Here is an 18,560-nt window from a genome sequence, read left to right as displayed (position 1 = left end):
AAAGTGACAATTTACTTCCATGCACTTGTCATCTAATGGAAAACAATAATGGACAAGATATGTAAGAAGCACGGTTAGTAGTACACTAGTAGAAGTCTTTTCTGTAATGAACATATCATTTGAATTATGATTATTTATTTCAACAAATTGAGGCACTCCAAATTTATTTCTTTCCAAAGAATATAAAATATCTTTAAAATAGTGAATACAAACAAGTAAAACTTTCTCACTACGTTCTCTCTTGTTTCTATCCATCCAAACAACACATCTTTTTCTTCTCATTTTTCATATATTTCTTCCTCACCATATTCTTTTCTATTTTCTTTCTACTCGTTTTTTATTTCATCCAAACATAGCATACAAGTATATCTAATAATACACAATAGTTCGTGAGAGTTGTTACCAGTCCCAATGATATAGTTTAATATGCATAAGCTATTCTTGAAAATTAAGAAAAATAACACCCAAACATAGAGAGACACAAAAACAGCATAATCAACGTACCAACTCAAAAACTTGTCTTGGCTCAATAATGGACAGAAGATCATAACAAAAGAAGGCTAAACTACTGTTCAACCGTTTTGCCAAGCTTAAACCCTTCTTGCAACGCTCATGCACCTCAGTAAGAAGGCAATCATACAACTGCATTATACATCTGAATACACCATCCTTCAACTGCATTGGTGGGATATCCTCACCTTTACAACATCAAAGAAAGAAAGAGTAAGACCAACACAGTCAAGCCAGAATCTAAAGGTAATTTAGAAAGTAATACTAAATTTTGACGTCATCAGTTTGAATTTTAAACCCAAAAAGAATAATGTAAGACGGACTCTCTCCAGTGAATCAAGTCCACATAAACAGCAACGGGGACAAGATAACCAAAGTGGATAGCAGTAAACCATTTATTGGAAAGCAATTTTTAGAAGCTAAATAAGGAAGATTCCTTCTTTAGTGCACAATCCATATTCTAATTGTGATTGACTGCGGGCCCCACAGCACATGATAGGCAGATATGTATCGATCTCTGTAGTTCAAAAGTTGCAAAGTTCAAGAAGGTGCCAAGAAAAACAGATATGGACATATGAAGCAGAAATAGAAGCATAATAAAATAATAATTGTGATTCCTATTAAATGTAAATTTATCTTCAAAATCAATATTGATGTAAAAGATTAATATATGCACTAATAAGAAGGGTTCAGATGAAGGATAGCCCAATAGATACAGGAAGACAAAGATCAACAATAAATCTAATTGAAGTTATCCAAAAGGAAATGGACTCAATGCTCTATTTGGATTAGAGACGAAATAGAGATAAAAGAAATAGGAAGATAAGAAATAGAGTGGAAAATATTTATTGATTGGATGGGTTGAAATAAGAGAAAATGAAATGATAAAAAATTTCACCCTTTTGTTTGGATAAATAAAAGAGTGGAAAGAAATAATTAAATTTTATTAAAAATAATTATAAAAATTAAATTAATATATTATACATATATATATATATAAATATTTTTAATAACAAAATAATTATTAATTTTTAGATTATTTTAATCTTTTTTAAAATAAAGAGGAAAAAGAGTTTATAAAAAAATTCTTTTGTTTGTTTGGATAAGTAAAAGAGAGTAGAAAAAATAATTAAATTAATTAAAAAGACTCAAAGAATTCAAGTTAATTTAAAAAATATTAATTCTTATTATAATATTTTTAATAAAAATATTATTTTAATAATTTTAAAAATAAAATTTGAGCAGCAGCCGCACCGGTTTCCCTACCCCCTGTTACTATTCATTTCTCACCAAAATGGAAGGATTTTTGTGTGTGGGTCCCTCCCTCCATCCAAACACAACCTTCCCTTCCCTCTTTCCCTCCATCCAAACAGATCCTTCTAAATGGCCTATCTAAAGATTTGGTTTTCAGCATAACACAGTGGCCCAAACTAATATTTTCTACTATATAGCCTGGCCCACAAGCCAATATCCTAACCCATTTAATCCATGTGTCAAACAGGTCAGGGCCTTGTTTACCTGCTTTTCAATTTCAAACAGTACAGCCTATGACAAGCCAAACCATTGTCAAAGCCAAGTTTGAATGGGCTGGTCCATAAGCTCATGCTTGTTTCCCCAGCTCTAATCATACCAACATTCTTCATAGTAGCATAAGAACTAAAGGAATTATTTGGGGAATCAAGAAGAATAAAATTTTACAAGTCATACACTGTTCAGATCATAAGCATTCAGAGGTACCTATTGGAAGGCTATGATAGAAGAGGCGAGTCTTCTCCAATGCCATCGATTTAACAATTAGCTCCAGAAAAAACCATGCCATTGCCAAAACATCATCGTACACAGGCCCAACACGATATCCTTTAGCCTGCAAAATGAACTCATTCTATTTACTAACAAGGGTGAAAAGAAGAATAAAGTTGATAAACTGTGCTAATGAATTGATTCTGCTTGCTATTATCACACAACAGCATGAAATCCATCCAAAATCTAAATGTAAATACCAATAAGAAAGTCAAAATCAGGTAACACATCCTGATTCCTGAATAGAACAATAGCGTATATGTATGCAAAGTCAGTCAAATTGCTAGAGAAGAAAAGTAGGGATGGCTATCTCAGCAATTGAGATCCTCTATTTTATTTATGCTACTACTTTCATAGTGAAAATGGTTCAAGAAGAATTAGTTATTGAGGAAGAATTTTCGGCTTTCTATGTGAGATGCATATAACAATTCAAATCAATTGATTCTCTTGATTACCGGTACAATCTAAATATTCAGTTATAGCTGTTATAAACTGATTCTGCCAATACTGTAAATAAATTGGTTGGAGAAGGAAAATATTTGGTTCAATGTAAAGAACAAACATCAATGAAATAGAGAGAGGAAGAAAGTCAAGGATAAAAGGGAACACATCATCTGTAAATAAATAGCTGCACGTGAAGACAACAGTAGACATGAAGTTACCCCTATAACCAAATAATACTAAGTGCTTGATGCTTAAAAACAAGATCTTGAAACTTGAGAACCAATTTCAAACATTCCAACATGTGAACTTTCTACTTAAACCCCAACACACCAAATCAGCATATGCATGCACATGTGAAACGAGCTAATCAAAAGCATACAAGACAGACAAGTGACTGTTGTAATGATTACACAAAACAAGGGGTAGATGAATAAACAAATGACAATGAACATGTCAATACCTTACTTCGTGCCAAGCTCCCCCAAACAGTGGACAATCCAGGATATACAGGCGGTTGGCGGCCACCAAAATCATCAAAAGCACAATCAACATAGTTGACTAGAAAATGATTTCTTTCAGCATCATCAACTGACTCCTGCTGCACCCTACAATTAAATTTACACATTACAAGTGCCAAACCAGAGGCTTAATGCCTTTGCATTCATAAACCGCCACCCCCATGGGCAAGTCAGAAGGCACCATAAATAAAACAATTAAACAACACACTCATTGACTAGTATCAAGCAGGATTTGACTAAACACACAAGTGTAGGACTAGATCAAGGCTACTTCTGCACACTGACTCAAAAAAATGATACAAAGTGGCTAGTAGTTAACTTGAGCTTTGCATGACATGTTTCTACCTTTGAAAAGTATAATTTACTGTATATCAAACAACATTATATTCCATATCATTTCCCTTCTTATTTTCCATTTTGCACGCCTAGCAACAATAATGTCTAACAGATTTGCACACCTATTTATCAACTGGATGTGCGAAACAAATACATGTAACTACAAGGAATAACACAGAATACATACTTCCTGATTGCCTCAGCCTCTCCCCTTTTTTAGTGTCTTTCAAAGAGATTTTACCAAATAACAATGAAAAAGGAATGTTTAACAACAATACCTCTATATAAGTAGAGGTGTCTGCCAATTAAGGATCTCAGACACACAGGCCATGACAATAACGCATATAAACAGTGTCTCAAGGCATAGTCCCTGAAGAATTAATTACTATAGGATAACAGTACAGAATCAAAGAAAAGGAACTTCTAAAACAAATAAAAGACTAATAAAAGAAAACATTAATGCATTTACAAACATCAAATACAATTTTATCTAGCGTGGATCAAGAATAGGCAATAGGCAGGCATACCTTGTTACAATATTAACCATGGCACGGAATGCAGCAACCTGGGAACAAAAGTGGAAAGCGGAATATCACAAAAGAAGCAAACCACACATGCAATGAATTTTGCGAGAGGGTGGGAGAGAGGATAAAACCAAACAAAATATAAAGGGAAAATGGCACAGTAAATGTAGCTGGAGGAACTTTTCCAAAAAAGGTAACAAAAAAAGGACTAACTTATGAGCAAACCTGGAGTGTTTCTCCACCATTGCCAATAAGATGAAGTAGCATGTTAAGAATTGGGTGAAGAAACTGAAGTAAAGCAGTGGAATCAACATTCTTCAAACTGTTAATAGCCTGCAATCCAGAATAAGTAAATTTTGACTCAGCATTCTAACAAAGGTTGCCATAAGATACATAAACAACAAACAAAGCAATCAATAAGAAATGAAAAATCAGACAGTCAACAATTTGATCACAAATTATTAAAACCCAAAATTATTCCATACTAATTTATGCATTAACTTTTTTTTTCTTAAAGTCATCAACAGCTAAAGTATAACTACTTTGCAAGTGTTTGATTTAGCTTATTTTAGAGAAATACTTACTTTTTTACTAGCTTCTTGAGAGAAATTTTGGGGGAAAAAAGGTGATTATTTCTCCAAAAACAATCACATTCAAACACGGACTTAGACTGTTAGTCATAAATGGATCTACATAGTTTCACACTTGGTCACTACAAGTCTACACTTAGTTGCGCCAGACATCTAACCACACATGGAATTGAGATAGGGTACAATTGCAAAAACCGGGTGGGGTGAGCTAATAAAAGAGGTAGAGTATAATTAGAGGGAAGATGAAATGTCCTTCAAAGAATAAATTGGTCCCAACTCTTTGCATATTAGAATGGAAATCCTCATAAACCTTTGAGCTAATTACCAGAGGCACAAGCACAATCCTCCTCCAAACAAACTAGATGCAAAGAGAGACCCTAATAATGCAGGCATCCTTCTACAACCAGCACAACAGAGAAGAACCAAAAACCACACTCCTCTCAAATATTTTGCCTCCTTGATTTTACAAAACCTTCAGAACCAAATCAAGAGACCTGCTCTATGTTTTGTGATCATACATGGAGCACATTGATAATGAGGCAAAAGAGTTTTCCAAGAAACATAAAGTAGAAAAGAAAAAGATGTCTAGGAAACAACTTGACTACATTTCATTTCATCTTCCATCATTGAGGAGTTAATCATCTCTACATTTCTTAGTTCAGAATTTACTTGCCTGTATATAACTTCCGTTATATATGGTGATAGTATTCCCACGAGTAATCTCTGCTAGAGTAATAAGAAAGTCATTCCAGAGCCTTCACCTAATAACTAGAACTTTTAACAGAGCTGGTCTTTGACACAACAATAGTCTCTATGACCAAGTTTTTAGTGGTTACAACCCCATTCTAACAAGAAAAAGTAAATTTCAGGCATCATATATTAAAGAGTAAGAATGAGCATTGTCCGGGCTTCAGGCCCTTTGGCATGAGAAGCAATATTAGAGACAACACCAAAGTCATTCATGAGCCTTCACTTAATAGCTTAAGCTTTAAGGAAGGAGAATTGTTCATTCAAAAAAATTTTGTAGAAGAAAACTACTCTCTCTGTTAAGAAACTTGGACCTAACTCACTCCCAAAAGCCAGCTCATGACAGGAGGACTACCCTAGCCCTTATAAGGAATATTTTGTCTCTATTTTTAACCAATATGGGACATCTTAACACACACCCCTTACGCCAAGGACTGGATATCTCATTTACTCAATGACCAGAATTAAATGAAGATATATAGCTTGAAATCGGAGGACAAAAATCTGTTTATTTACATCAAGCTTTCGGAGGGCTCATTCAAGACTTACTCGAACTATTCCTCAACAGAAAATTAAAGCTTTGGTTCGGCTCATCGGGATAGAGATAGGAAAAAAAGATATTTTTGCAGTTTATGGATTAGTCAAATAAATGCAGTAATTCGCGAGAATAAAAAAAATATACTATATTTACAATAATTTAATCTATAATCTATACAAGAAGCAATTGCTTCTTAATCATAAAATAGTTGCACAAATAGCTATATTAAAAGAGAATTGTCTTTTTATGATTGCCAACGAGCTCATAAAAACTAAATTTCCCGGGGACTAAGCTCCGAGAAGGTATAGAATAGAGATTTGTATGATAAAATTAGAATTAATGAGTGATCAAAATAAACAACCAAGCTGAATAAAAAAAAGATTTATTCTTCTTAATGGATTATCCTTTATATTACAATATAACAACCCAAATTGAATTGTAGTTTTTGAACAAAACATCAATCCACTTTTGATTTAAGTTTAGATACAAATTTGAATTCAATTAAGGAGTAACTCTATTTATTTATTTTTTAAAACAGTAGCAGTTCTAACAGTCGACTCGCTTTTTTCAAATTGTTTTTTCATTATTAAGAAAAGGTAACGAAGGTAAAATACGAGCTTGTTTTATAGAAATTGTAATTAATTGTTGTTTTAAGGTCAATCTATTCACGCATCTAGATATTATTTTTCCTTGTTCACTAATAAATCGACCAATAAAACCGATGTTTTTATAATCAATTTGGTCCCCCTATTGAATCGGGGCAAACGTCTACGAAAAGATCGCTTGGATTTAAGAAAGAGTCATTCAGATTTATCTATGGTTTGTTTATTTCTATTCCAAAAATCGCATTTCTTAAAAGAAGATAAAGACACTTGAGCCTAACTCACTCCCAAAAGCTAACTCATAAGAGGAAGACTGCCCTAACCCTTATAAAGAGTATTCTGCCTCTATTCCTAACCAATGTGGGACATCTTAAAACACCCCTCTCACGCCCAGGACTGGACACCTGGTGCGTAAAATTTGCACGGATGGACCCAACAGGATTGGACATCTGAGGGCAGCCCAACATTCGAATTGAATAGGCTCTGATACCATGTTAAGAAACTTGGGCCTAACTCGTTCCCAAAAGTTAGCTCATGAAAGGAGGACTGTCCTAACCCTTATAAAGAGTATTCTGGCTCTATTTCTAACCAACGTGGGACATCTTAACACCCTCCAATTCTTTTTATACAAAACAAATAACTAATTTATCAAGACCAATAAAAAATAATTATATGTCATAAATTTACAGTATATTCCAAAAGTATACATGGTAATAAACAGTCAAATTAATAACACGTATTAAATGAATGGATATATCCACCTATATGAGTAATGGTTGAGTGTTTTATTAATATAAACCTGACAATAATTACAGGTATAGAAAAATTTAGCAATTAATGTATCTAAAAACAGATGCTTCTTACATTTTGGACCAAAAAAATAGTGGTAGTTATTGCTCATAAATAGGACTAGACTGAGTATATTGTCACCAAAATCAAACAACAGAAATGAAAGCCAACCATACACTGTACACATAATTCAAATTAACATAAACATTTAGAAAAATTAATAAAACTACTCTCCAATATTTTCATGATCACCAGGTTGCCTTATCAAGAAACAATATGTGAATCATCATAATAAGCCAAAGCTATAAATCCATCCCAGTTAAGCTGTAATGACGTTAGCATTGCATTGGTCACCCAGGACTAGTCAAAGGGGCCTAGGGCATAGACAACCTACACGTGTGCCAAGGCTGTGGGACGTGTGGGCATGTTAGGATCCAACTGCAAGGAATAGGAGAGTCCTATATTGGAAGTATGGGATTCTAATGAGGGGTTTATAAAGTCTTAGGCTTTCCAACTACAACTGCTAACTTTTGTGGTATGGCTCTCCCAAAGTTCTTATCACATACACAGAAATTGAGTCAAAAAAGTCTAAGATATCCTTTCCAGTTCAAGAATGAAAGAAAAAAGAAGCTCCCAACAATGAGTTCAATATATGCAAAATGATGTCTACGCAGCTCCAAAATATACAATCATACTAAAATAAAGGTAGACAAGAATTATACCTCCAGAAGTTCTGAACCCCAAGGTGGACTTGTTCGAAGAGTGTGCCGATCATATTCAAGAAAGAAATCTCTAATGCGTTCATTAATAGGGTATAAAGAAGAGCATAGCCTTAAACGCAATCTAAAGACACTTTTCCCATCCTCCAAATAATCCAATCTCTCCTATCATAAAAAAGAAAACAAAATATAAAATGACTTAAAATTCAAACATATATAATCACAGAAAGCAATTCAGAGCCACATAAACTCAAGTTCAGTACAATATAAAGTTATGCATCAAATTGAGGAATTAGAAAACCATCTTATTTGTAAACTAATGCATGAAGTGGCATACTGGTGGGTGATGAGAAAACATGCTGAGCCACATAGAAGGCAAAATAAAACTCTATTGATACAAGCATGATCTAGATGTTTATAATATAAATACATATATACAAACAAGCCTATTGGAAAGTCAAATAAAAATATATACAGAAAGGAAGTAGAAAATACTGCAACACCATAAACTAGAGATTCACGTTTGGAGAGTAGGGAAATGAAAAAGGAAGAGGATAAGGGGCTAAGTATAAGTTTTGGTCACTGTCATTGAAAGTTTAAAATCCTCCAAAATTGAGGGAACTTTAAAATGTTATTAGGAGGGTTTTGAACGATCACATACTGATCTCTCATCTTCTTCTCCTTTCGATAAAACTGAAGAGGAAGGTTTTCACTCCCTCCCCTCCAATCCTCCACCTAAACCTACCCATAGGTTCACAATAGCCAACAAGATAAGAAGAACAAGGGCCTGTTCAGAAGATCTTATAAACAACTTATGGAAAACAGCTTATGACTCTCATAAGTTGCTTTCAGCTTATTTCAATAAGTTACCTGGTATAGCTTATCAAAACAAGCTGTTTCAACTTATCCTTATAAGTTTCATCACTAAATTTACTATATAAGTCGTCATTTTAAAAAGAATTTATTGAATAAATGCTTAAATAAGCAGTTATCCAAAGTCCAAACACACCCCAAGTAACATGTGAGAACCAATTAACATATACAGGTGTACAACAATAAACACATACCCGTCCAGCATCCTGGAGATAATGAGGAACCAATTCTCTCATAATTGGAAGATTTATTTCTGATCGGAGCCTGTATAAAACCATAAAAGCATAAGCTGCCAAATAACAAGTAAAGTGTACAATGACGTCTATTTGGGGAACTTTTCCTTCAAAAGCGCTTTAGGAAACTGAATTAGAAAAACAAAATGAACCCCAAACTATGCAAAAGTTTAAACTAAATACGCACCAAGTCGTCAAGAAAAAAACAACTTAGTTCTTACAATATAAAATGTAAAGGAAGCTCTGAAAATACGAAGAATCACACCAGCAACAAAATACCAATTATTATCTAGAGTGAAATAAAACCCACACAAGGCATGATAAAAAAATGTGGGAATTAGATTTCCAATGCAACATCAGCAACTTTTTACTTAAGGTTTGCTTTTGGGCCAGGATTCCTACAACACAGCTTTCACAGCCTTGCATTAAAATTTGTGCTTATTAGTTTAATTATGATCCACTCATTGCACATGAACATATACTAAAGTACAAACAACTTTATGTCTTGAGTTTTTCTCCCATTTGCTTTCATTTTGCCAGTTTGAATTCTCAGTTATTCTGCTCATGTACAACAATATAAAAAGAGACATCATAACCGGCACACTACATGAGCACAAAAAGAAGTAAATCTTTAAAACCCCTACACGCTATAAAATATTAGATCCCAGCTTGCCATCAACACTACCAACATTAAAATTGAAATTGAGATTTATATGTTAAGCAGTACATTTTGTATTGGTTACACAACAGCAATCAACCAAGACATATCATTTAATGTTATCAAATTGCGAATCAAATCATGTATCACCAAGCCAATTTATTAATCATGAATCAATAATTATATCAAACCATAAGATTCAAAGATAGGAGGAAAAAAAAAAAAAAATATATATATATATATATGTATGTATGTATATATATCATAGAAATGGTTTATAGAGCTCAATGTGATAATGTTAAAATAGACCTTGAATGATATTCACCTTCACCAATATATTTTTATCTTGTTTTGGGAATTGTTGTAAAGAGACCAAGTACTTATATTGCAAAACAATGTCTCTTAGTATTATGAAACTTAATATTACACACACACACACACACATATATATATATATGCTGTGTCCTGATGTCCCATGTCGTAATAGGCGCCCGAGTCAGAGTTTGTGCTTCATAATTAGAGATTCATGATATGATACAATTTGGTTTGAATCATGACTTGTAAGATTCTAATAGCTGTGTATCATTAATAACATTAACATTTCAGTCTAACCAAAGAAAAAAAGATCAAATCAAGATAACATACTGAGCATGTGATGATAAAGGAAGTGCTGCATATCCAATTACCACCTGGAAAAATTAACAAGGATGACCAATTCCAAACAATTAATAAGAAGTCCCACATCCACTAATAATATGACGAAGGAATAAAAAACAATAAAGTGAGTGGAACACATAACGAGCTTACTGGCTTTGGGGCTTCCAATTTTGTTTGCAGATCAACATGAAATAAAGTAAATAGAAGATGGTGTGTTGTTGTCCACATAGCAGGAAGGGAAAGTTTAAATTCATCATGGTAGCATGCAACCCTGGCCCCAACAGCAACTTGGGTGTGACCCCACTTCTGAAATGATGCGTCCAAAACTGAATCTCTAGGATATATCGCCTGGCACGATTAGTCACACCCACAAAACCAAATAAGATAAAAGTGAAGTATAGCACAGGTCATGAATGGCCAGCAAACACAAAAATGAATGTCATTACCTCCAATGGCTGTCTACGAATGTCACCATCATCCTCCCTGAGTTCAACTCGTATAAACAAATTCCTTTTCCTACCCAAACTTACAGTCAACGGATACACATACAGGCAGTGAAAAAGTTGCAAAAAAGGCTCGTTTCTCGTTGTAGTGCGGAAGTCAAAAGCATGGAACTATATGTTAATCAATGTAGAGCACATTAGCAGAGACATGGCATGTAGAAACAGAATTATTTAAAATCATATCATGAAATATCATCATCAGTGTGGCACAGTCAGACACTATTGACATTTATAATCTCAACCATACACCACAGATTAGCAAGATTCAAAGATCCCTCAAGAAGTGACATGAGAAGTGATCAATTAAGAATCACCAAGTGTTGAAAATTAGATCCACATTGAAGTGGTTCAAGATTGAATTTGAACATAGGTTCCCTTTTCTCTCACCATTAATTAGAAATAAACCATTTAACAATAACGAAACTCTAGTAGCATCTAATATGTCCAATTTTTCATAATTTTAGTATATGCATCCCACGTTTTCTATGCATTTCAGCATAACAATGGAAAAGAGTTACTTATAACAGCTAGTAACTTCATCCTATTAATCAATCCAATAATGATAAAACACAACTCCTGGGTACACTGTAAAGCTGTACTCTGGATCATACTAAATATCCACAGTTACCTCTATCTTCCTTGTAAGGACATTAAAGAACATTTCAATCAAGAACTCAGTCATACAAATTGCACCTTTAGGGAAAAAATTGTTACTATGAATCCCATAAAACAGTAATTTCTACTGGAAAAAAAGTTAACCTCAACAGTTATCTATAGGAGGTCAACTCTGTCAAAAGACAATACTTACATCATCAGCATTAAAATCTGAATTTCCATGTTGATTTGCTCCATTTCCCAAAACTGGAGATACAACCCTGAGTGTACTACCCTGAGGATCATCACAACCATTACTTGGATACTTTCCAGCCAATGAGTCTGCAACACGATCCCCTGGGTCAACAGAATCATTCGTTGTACTACCACTTTCTGACACATTCTCCAAATCAGCTTGGGAAATTTGGTGCTTCTCAATTTCCAGTCTCATAACACCTTTGACAGGTTTGTGCACTTTACGTTTGGGATCCTAGATATTGTTTAAGAAATACCAGCCACAAGGAACACATCAGTGCCAAACACTAACCTTTAAGTCATAGCAAGCAAATGAATTTGTCTTCTAAAGAAAAGAAAAATGCTCAGATAGTAAGAACTAGGACATAAAAATATAAGAAGTGCAACCGCTTAGCAGCCATTAAATATATAGACCAAGAGCAGATTTCCTGTTAAGCTTTTGAACCCCAAAAATTAGGACCGATTAAAAACAAGGTTTAATTTCATACTGAATAAAATAAACAAATGATCACAGAGAATTTTGCAATCACAATTCAACATTAGGTAGATGGGAGAACAGAATAATAAAGCCTGTATTAGAGCTAAAAACCAGTAAATAAATAAAAATATTTAATGCATACTGAATTATTGTAATTTTATGCCTTCAATTTAGCCATTAAGAATAAAAGCAAAGTCTGAAAACCTGATGCACACACCTGAAGTGATTCCTCAGTATAGCTTTCTTTGACTTTATTTAAGTTTGACACCTCAACCACAACAGAGTTTCCATTTGAGTAACTCAGCTTTCCATCTAAAGAGATTTTTGCACTAGTCTCAAAAACACCTTCATGAGAACTTGAACCAGATACACTTGGAGCAAGAGGGCTACTTGGGGAAGCAGGTCCTACCGAGGCTGCACCAACACTGCTATCAAATAATGATACGACAGCCCATGCAAAGGACTCTTTGTAAGGCATGACTTGAGACCACACCTGCAATTTCTGCCTCTCTCTCTCAGTCAAGTGCACCTGTCCAAGTGAATTGAATGTTAAATCGCAAATAATAAATCTACAATGTATCATTTCATGCACAATACAAATCAACCTGCAAATTATATACTAAAATAAAGAAGTACCAACAGCCAGCATGAAAGCATTCACAGAAAAAATTTATTTCTAGAAGAAAGTTATTGTCCAAGCTGCAAAATGCATATTTACACCAAGCTTCACCTTTTCCAATTAATAATTTCAAAACTTGCAACTAATATCCAGTAAGCACCGCTCCAAAACTAAAAAATGGGGAAAAAAACACCTTTCCTTCACCAGTTAGGTGTCTATTAGTATATTAGATATCTGTTATCATTTGTTAGTAACTGTTAGAGTGTTAGTTAGTTGGTTACTTGCGCTACAATAATTAGATGAATTATGGCATGTTAATTATAAATAAGAGTAGAGGTTGAGAGTGTAAGCTATCCAGTCCTTTCAGAAAGGATTCTATTTCTACTCTTAGAGAGTGGCGAGAGACCAGGGTTTCCCAAATAGTAATACCCTAAGTGTTCAATACAAATTCATCTCTTTTTACATAATTCAAATACCATTATTAGAAACGCCCAAGCCAAAAAAAGAATAAAGAAAAAACAAGTGAACAAAAAGGCTTAATAATTTTCCTCATCAACAACCTAGTTGAAGTGTCTAAGTTATTTGATTTTTTTGTGTTTTTATTTCAGCTTATGGATTCATTGCACCTTTCAACCGAGAGAAATTATACTCTTGCTCTCACTGTACACTCTGTTCCTCACCCTAAATTTATCCTATATAAAGTGCTGATCCTCAAGCATGTAGTCAAAAAAGCATGGTCTTACTTAACAGATCATCCAATTCTATGATTTTGGAGGTAGTAGTAATCACAATCACAGAGCACCATGAGAAACTCATTCCATCTGTAACACCCTCTTTTTCTTACTATTTTAATGAACTGTAAATGTTATAACTCTATTTTAATATTTAGAAATTATTTAGATAGTATTTGAGGACAATAATTTCACCCAAATGATTGTAAATGATTTATGAATTTATTGTAAATGATTTTAAGATAATTTTTTTATGAATTTTCAGCACTAGTATACATAAAATGACCAAAATGCCCCTATACTATTTTAAGAGTAAAATTGCAAAGAAAAAAAAAAACGAAGTTATGCATAATAGTTAGTTTAGAGTAAAATAATCACTTTTTATTGGGTGAAATGACAAATATGCCTGTGTATTACCAAAAAATTCCCAAACTGCCCATGGATATATCCCCCCCAAAATTATCCCTTGAAATTTATTTAAATTAATTAGGTTCTTTTAGAATTTTATATACCATAAATTTAGAAATTAATGATCAGATCAAATCTAAGCCAGAGGATCAACTTTAGGACTTCTATAAAAACCCAACCAGTACCCCCCCCCCGCCCAGCCAGCCTCTGCCTCCCTCTACATTCTCCAAATTTTCTCCTTCACTTCCCACTAGAAATCCTAGGAAAAATTTTGATTTAGTTGACATTATTTTGAAATTTTTGGTTCATCTACTAGAGGCTAGTCAAAATCAAAATTTTCTTTCTTCTCTCTTGGCTTTGACATATGCATGGAGTTCTCATGGTGGTTTAATTTTCTTGGCTCTACAGATCCATCCTTTGGGTGATTTAAATATTGTATTTGGTTAGGTTAATGTATTTGGATGCTTAGGAACTCAAGTTGCTAACTAGGATTTGGTCACTGCATCACCAACCTTGGAAACTTGGAAACATAGGTAGGAGAGGGGGGATAACATCAAATTTTGGGGATGCTTGGGATAAGATTAAAAAGGGTAGAACCCTCATCCTCAATATCTGATGTGTTTTGATGCTTTAAACATTTGTTTGACAAAAAATGATAATGATGGTGTTGGAATGAGTGCATGATGATAGAATGATTATTCTTTTTCAATTTCAATTTAAACTCAACAAGATTATCACCCCATTAAAGACAAACGTGCTTCTTTTTAGCCCTATCCATTTTGAAATAAATAAACCCCATGGTTGACTTCTCATTTGGATTGATAAATGAAGCATATTGACTAGAGAATAAGCACTCCTCAAACAAATTCCAACAATTTTCCAAAACCCCTGATCCATAATCACATTTTCAACAGACTTCACATTATTTGTCCTTGCTAATTGGCTGGATTTCTCTTCATTGGATGCAAACATTCTTATCAATGCTCCCTTGCTAATTAGGCTTCCCAAAATTGGCTAAAACATGGCAAAGCAAGGCATGGATACTACTAGTCTCACCAAATCTTTGCCATATGTGAAGTGTTGCACTAGAGAAATGTGAGAAGTCATTCAACAGATTTAGGTTTTAATTTTTTTCTTCCCTTCAAAATTGTCTCTTGATGACCCAATATCCTAAGTACAGACTACGTTTAGCTTAAAGCCTAAGTTATTTAAGTCAAGATCCTCTTTTAAAGAGAGAAACTATGAGTTGCTTTTTGAGAGTGCCCATCCTTTTGCACATTATGAATGTTAGAATTTTCACATTTATAACAAGTAGATGAGACTCCAATTTTATGCTCCAAAAGATGCTCCTATATATCATACACACATGTAAAAATGAAACAGTGACTCAATTTCTAGCTAATACACACAGAAAACAACCATAACATAGAAAAATGTCAATACATACTGGATCTTTACGTGAATAAACAGAAGGAGTAACCCCGCCTTCCTCAGTAGCATGCTTCTCCAATTGGATTAACAAACAAACTGAAGCAGATGGCGCATCTAAGTAAAAGACTGCACGAGGTTCATATGTAATTTTGCCCTGGAAAATTATTTTAAAAAAAGTCATTGTCATTTTGAAATCATCCATTCATTTCATATATTTTGAAAAGAAAAATCATATTCCAGAAATCTTGTTAAAACTAGTAGTGAATAACTTACATCCTGCATTTCAGTTGGTAAGACATGAAAGTAGAAATCTTCTGATAATTTTTCTCTTCTCTCCTTATTGTATAAGCAAATTGTACCGTAAAAGGGCTCTACAAAGCATGAGAACAAAAACAGAGCTCTAAGTAAGATACTTCAGCCCACTTTTGGCAAGAACACTAAAAGGTAAATGGCATTGCATTGACAGCAGCACAATCAGAGGAAGCAATGTGTCCACATTATCCATTCCTGCCAATGTCAACCGCATAACACTCACCAACTAATCCTGCTTGAAACTGTAAAGACTGAACTTTTACAGAGATCTTCATTCCACTGAGATGCCAACAGAAAAGGAATGACAAAGAAAACTCAGTTGTGCCAATAAATAAAGAAGAAAGCCAGATCAAAAGATACTATAATCAGAAACATCACAGGAATTTCATACTGCGATATAGGAGTTTCTGGAATCCTTTGTCCAAATATCAACGACCTCTCATTTTCCCAATCAAATGCAGGCTCGTAAGCAGGAAGGGGAGATTGACCAATATGCTGCATATCAAATATATATATATATATATATATATATATATAAACATAAAATCAAAATCATTATCAATATTGTTTCAACAAACTTGAAATGTAAACAAGCACCAAATCCCCAATAGAATTAAAACAAGGAACGAAACTAAACCCCATCAACCTTTGGAACATCTGAATGCAGCGGGTCACCTTCAGCACCTTCAGTAAACTGTCTTCCAGAGGTACTAGGAATGTCATCTTCACTAATATCTTCACCCTTCGTTCGCCTTGCACTGGCAAGCCGCATTTCTGCATGTACCAATATTTTGCATTTACCAAAACAAGAAACTTTGCTACAATCACTAATCACTACGAAACACAACCCAACATCTACATGCTATTAATAGTGTTATGATGCAGAATGCCGAACATTGCAGAATACAGAAGCTGGTATGTTGAAGAATAAGAAGCAGCAGAAAATTTAGGGGGAAAAAAGACGTAAACAATAGAAAAGAGAGAGAGAAACACCAGTCTCATTGTCAGCGTTACCACATGCTACTAGTAGTATTACCCTAAACAAGCACATTCACTTTAAACCTCGTTTCACCATTTAAAAAATATAAAAACAGAAAAATGCAGAATGCAGAAGCTAACACAATGAGGAAAAAACCAAAATTGGTAAAAAAAATGAAAAATGAAAATTTGAAAAAAGAGAGAAACAACGGCTCAATGTCAGGGTCACATGCTATTAGTTGTATTATCCCAGTACACTTAAACCTCATTTCACCATTTAAAAATATAAAAACAGAAAATTGCAGAAGCTTATATGATGAGGAAAAGACAAAAATTATAAAAACAATGAAAAAAATAAAAAAGAGAGAAATACCGGTCTCAATGTCAGTGTCAGGGCCTTCGTATATCTGATTATGAAACGACGGCGTTCCGATGCTGTCGTAGTGTCCGTACTTGTTCTCATCTTTAACCCAATCAGTGGTGTAGCAATGAACCAGTTCGTTGAGGTGAGGCCACTGCTCCAGATTCTCCTCGAACTGCAAAACCAAAACAAGCGTCACTTCAAAAGGCACCGTTTCGAACGAGGGCTCAGTTAGTGGCTACGTACCGTGTTGCGCCACCTGGTGGTGGCCGGAGTGGAATCCCGGCGCTGCCGGAGATGCAGCATCGCAGATCTAGGGTTTTTCGAGGGAGAAACGGAAGAATACGACGTCGTTTCGGCGTCAAACGCTAGAGAGAGAGCGCGCAATGTGGAGCATTTTCTGGATCTGGAATAAGAAGAAAGTGCATTGGAAGGATAGGGTAGAGAGAGAGAAGAAGAAGAAGAGCAGAAGAGGTAGGTAACTGAAGTGCAGAGGAAAGAAGAGAAGAAGGAAGAGGGGTGTTTGTGTGTGAGAGAGAGAGAAGTCAAAAGAAGTCCAACGAGAGAAAACGCCAAAGAGGGTTCATATGTACACACAGCAGAGAGGGGTCGGACCCAATGTCTCTTTCTGTTATTATTTTCCAACTTCTTTTTTTATTCTGTTTTCCTTTTTAAAAAAAAAAACACATTTTCAAAATAAGTACTAACAATATGTCATATGTTTTTAAGGTATATTTTAAATTTTAATTTAAATATATTAAAAAAAGTAAAATATTTACACTATATCATCTCAGTAAAAATAGCTTTTTTTTTAATAATTAATATAAAAATTATATTTATAATATATTTTAATTTATTACCAGTGTAAAAAAATTACACTAACAATATACTAAAAATATTATTTTTAATATATTTTTTAAAACATATTATTTATATTAGTTAAAATTCATTTAAAATATAAATTATGAATTTTGTTTTCTTAAAAATGTATAATTATTACTATTTTTTAAATATATTTAAATTAAAATATTAACAAAAATTAATAATTGAAACATGCAGAAAAACTTCGATTCTTTAAAAAAAAACATTAATTTTCAAGCATTTTATTTTTATAGTAATTTTTTAGTTTATTTTTTAACATTTAACTGTGTCATAGTATACCATATATTTAAATATAATTTTTGATAACAGAGTATATTATAAATCTTGTACAATAATAAACTATTTAGTAATTATGGATAAAATTTATATTTGCAATAGTTTAAAAAACAAATAAAGTATTACGTTTTTTCTTCCTTCTTAGATAAAAACTTGATACTCATAATTTATTACTAATCGAATTCAAAAAAGGA

General features: G+C 33.6%; 1 protein-coding gene across 2 annotated transcripts in view; it reads right to left on the bottom strand.

Annotated features, from left to right (window-relative positions):
* Positions 1-17,733, bottom strand: part of LOC113864914 (guanine nucleotide exchange factor SPIKE 1) — a 31,461-nt gene extending 13,728 nt beyond the window's left edge. The window contains exons 1-19 of one of the 2 annotated variants that reach the window (XM_027499147.1): positions 17,455-17,733; positions 17,221-17,383; positions 16,516-16,643; positions 16,261-16,364; positions 16,093-16,148; positions 15,831-15,928; positions 15,574-15,711; positions 12,586-12,897; positions 11,850-12,125; positions 10,985-11,152; positions 10,689-10,886; positions 10,527-10,570; positions 9,185-9,254; positions 8,121-8,282; positions 4,358-4,465; positions 4,136-4,173; positions 3,215-3,359; positions 2,248-2,374; positions 505-698 (exon numbers count right to left, since the gene is read on the bottom strand). In XM_027499147.1, coding sequence (XP_027354948.1) covers positions 505-698; positions 2,248-2,374; positions 3,215-3,359; positions 4,136-4,173; positions 4,358-4,465; positions 8,121-8,282; positions 9,185-9,254; positions 10,527-10,570; positions 10,689-10,886; positions 10,985-11,152; positions 11,850-12,125; positions 12,586-12,897; positions 15,574-15,711; positions 15,831-15,928; positions 16,093-16,148; positions 16,261-16,364; positions 16,516-16,643; positions 17,221-17,383; positions 17,455-17,514 — 2,589 coding nt within the window. In that variant the 5' untranslated portion in view covers positions 17,515-17,733. The remainder of the gene's footprint in view (positions 1-504; positions 699-2,247; positions 2,375-3,214; positions 3,360-4,135; positions 4,174-4,357; positions 4,466-8,120; positions 8,283-9,184; positions 9,255-10,526; positions 10,571-10,688; positions 10,887-10,984; positions 11,153-11,849; positions 12,126-12,585; positions 12,898-15,573; positions 15,712-15,830; positions 15,929-16,092; positions 16,149-16,260; positions 16,365-16,515; positions 16,644-17,220; positions 17,384-17,454) is intronic. The other variant, XM_027499148.1, reaches the window with a different exon arrangement.
* Between the last annotated feature and the right edge of the window lie 827 nt (positions 17,734-18,560).

The sequence above is a fragment of the Abrus precatorius genome, unplaced genomic scaffold (assembly GCF_003935025.1).
Source record: "Abrus precatorius isolate BTA unplaced genomic scaffold, Abrus_2018 Scaffold4, whole genome shotgun sequence".
Classification (NCBI taxonomy): domain Eukaryota; kingdom Viridiplantae; phylum Streptophyta; class Magnoliopsida; order Fabales; family Fabaceae; genus Abrus; species Abrus precatorius.
The sequence above is the reverse complement of the archived record's forward strand: the minus strand, read 5'-3'. Positions and strand labels throughout refer to the sequence as shown.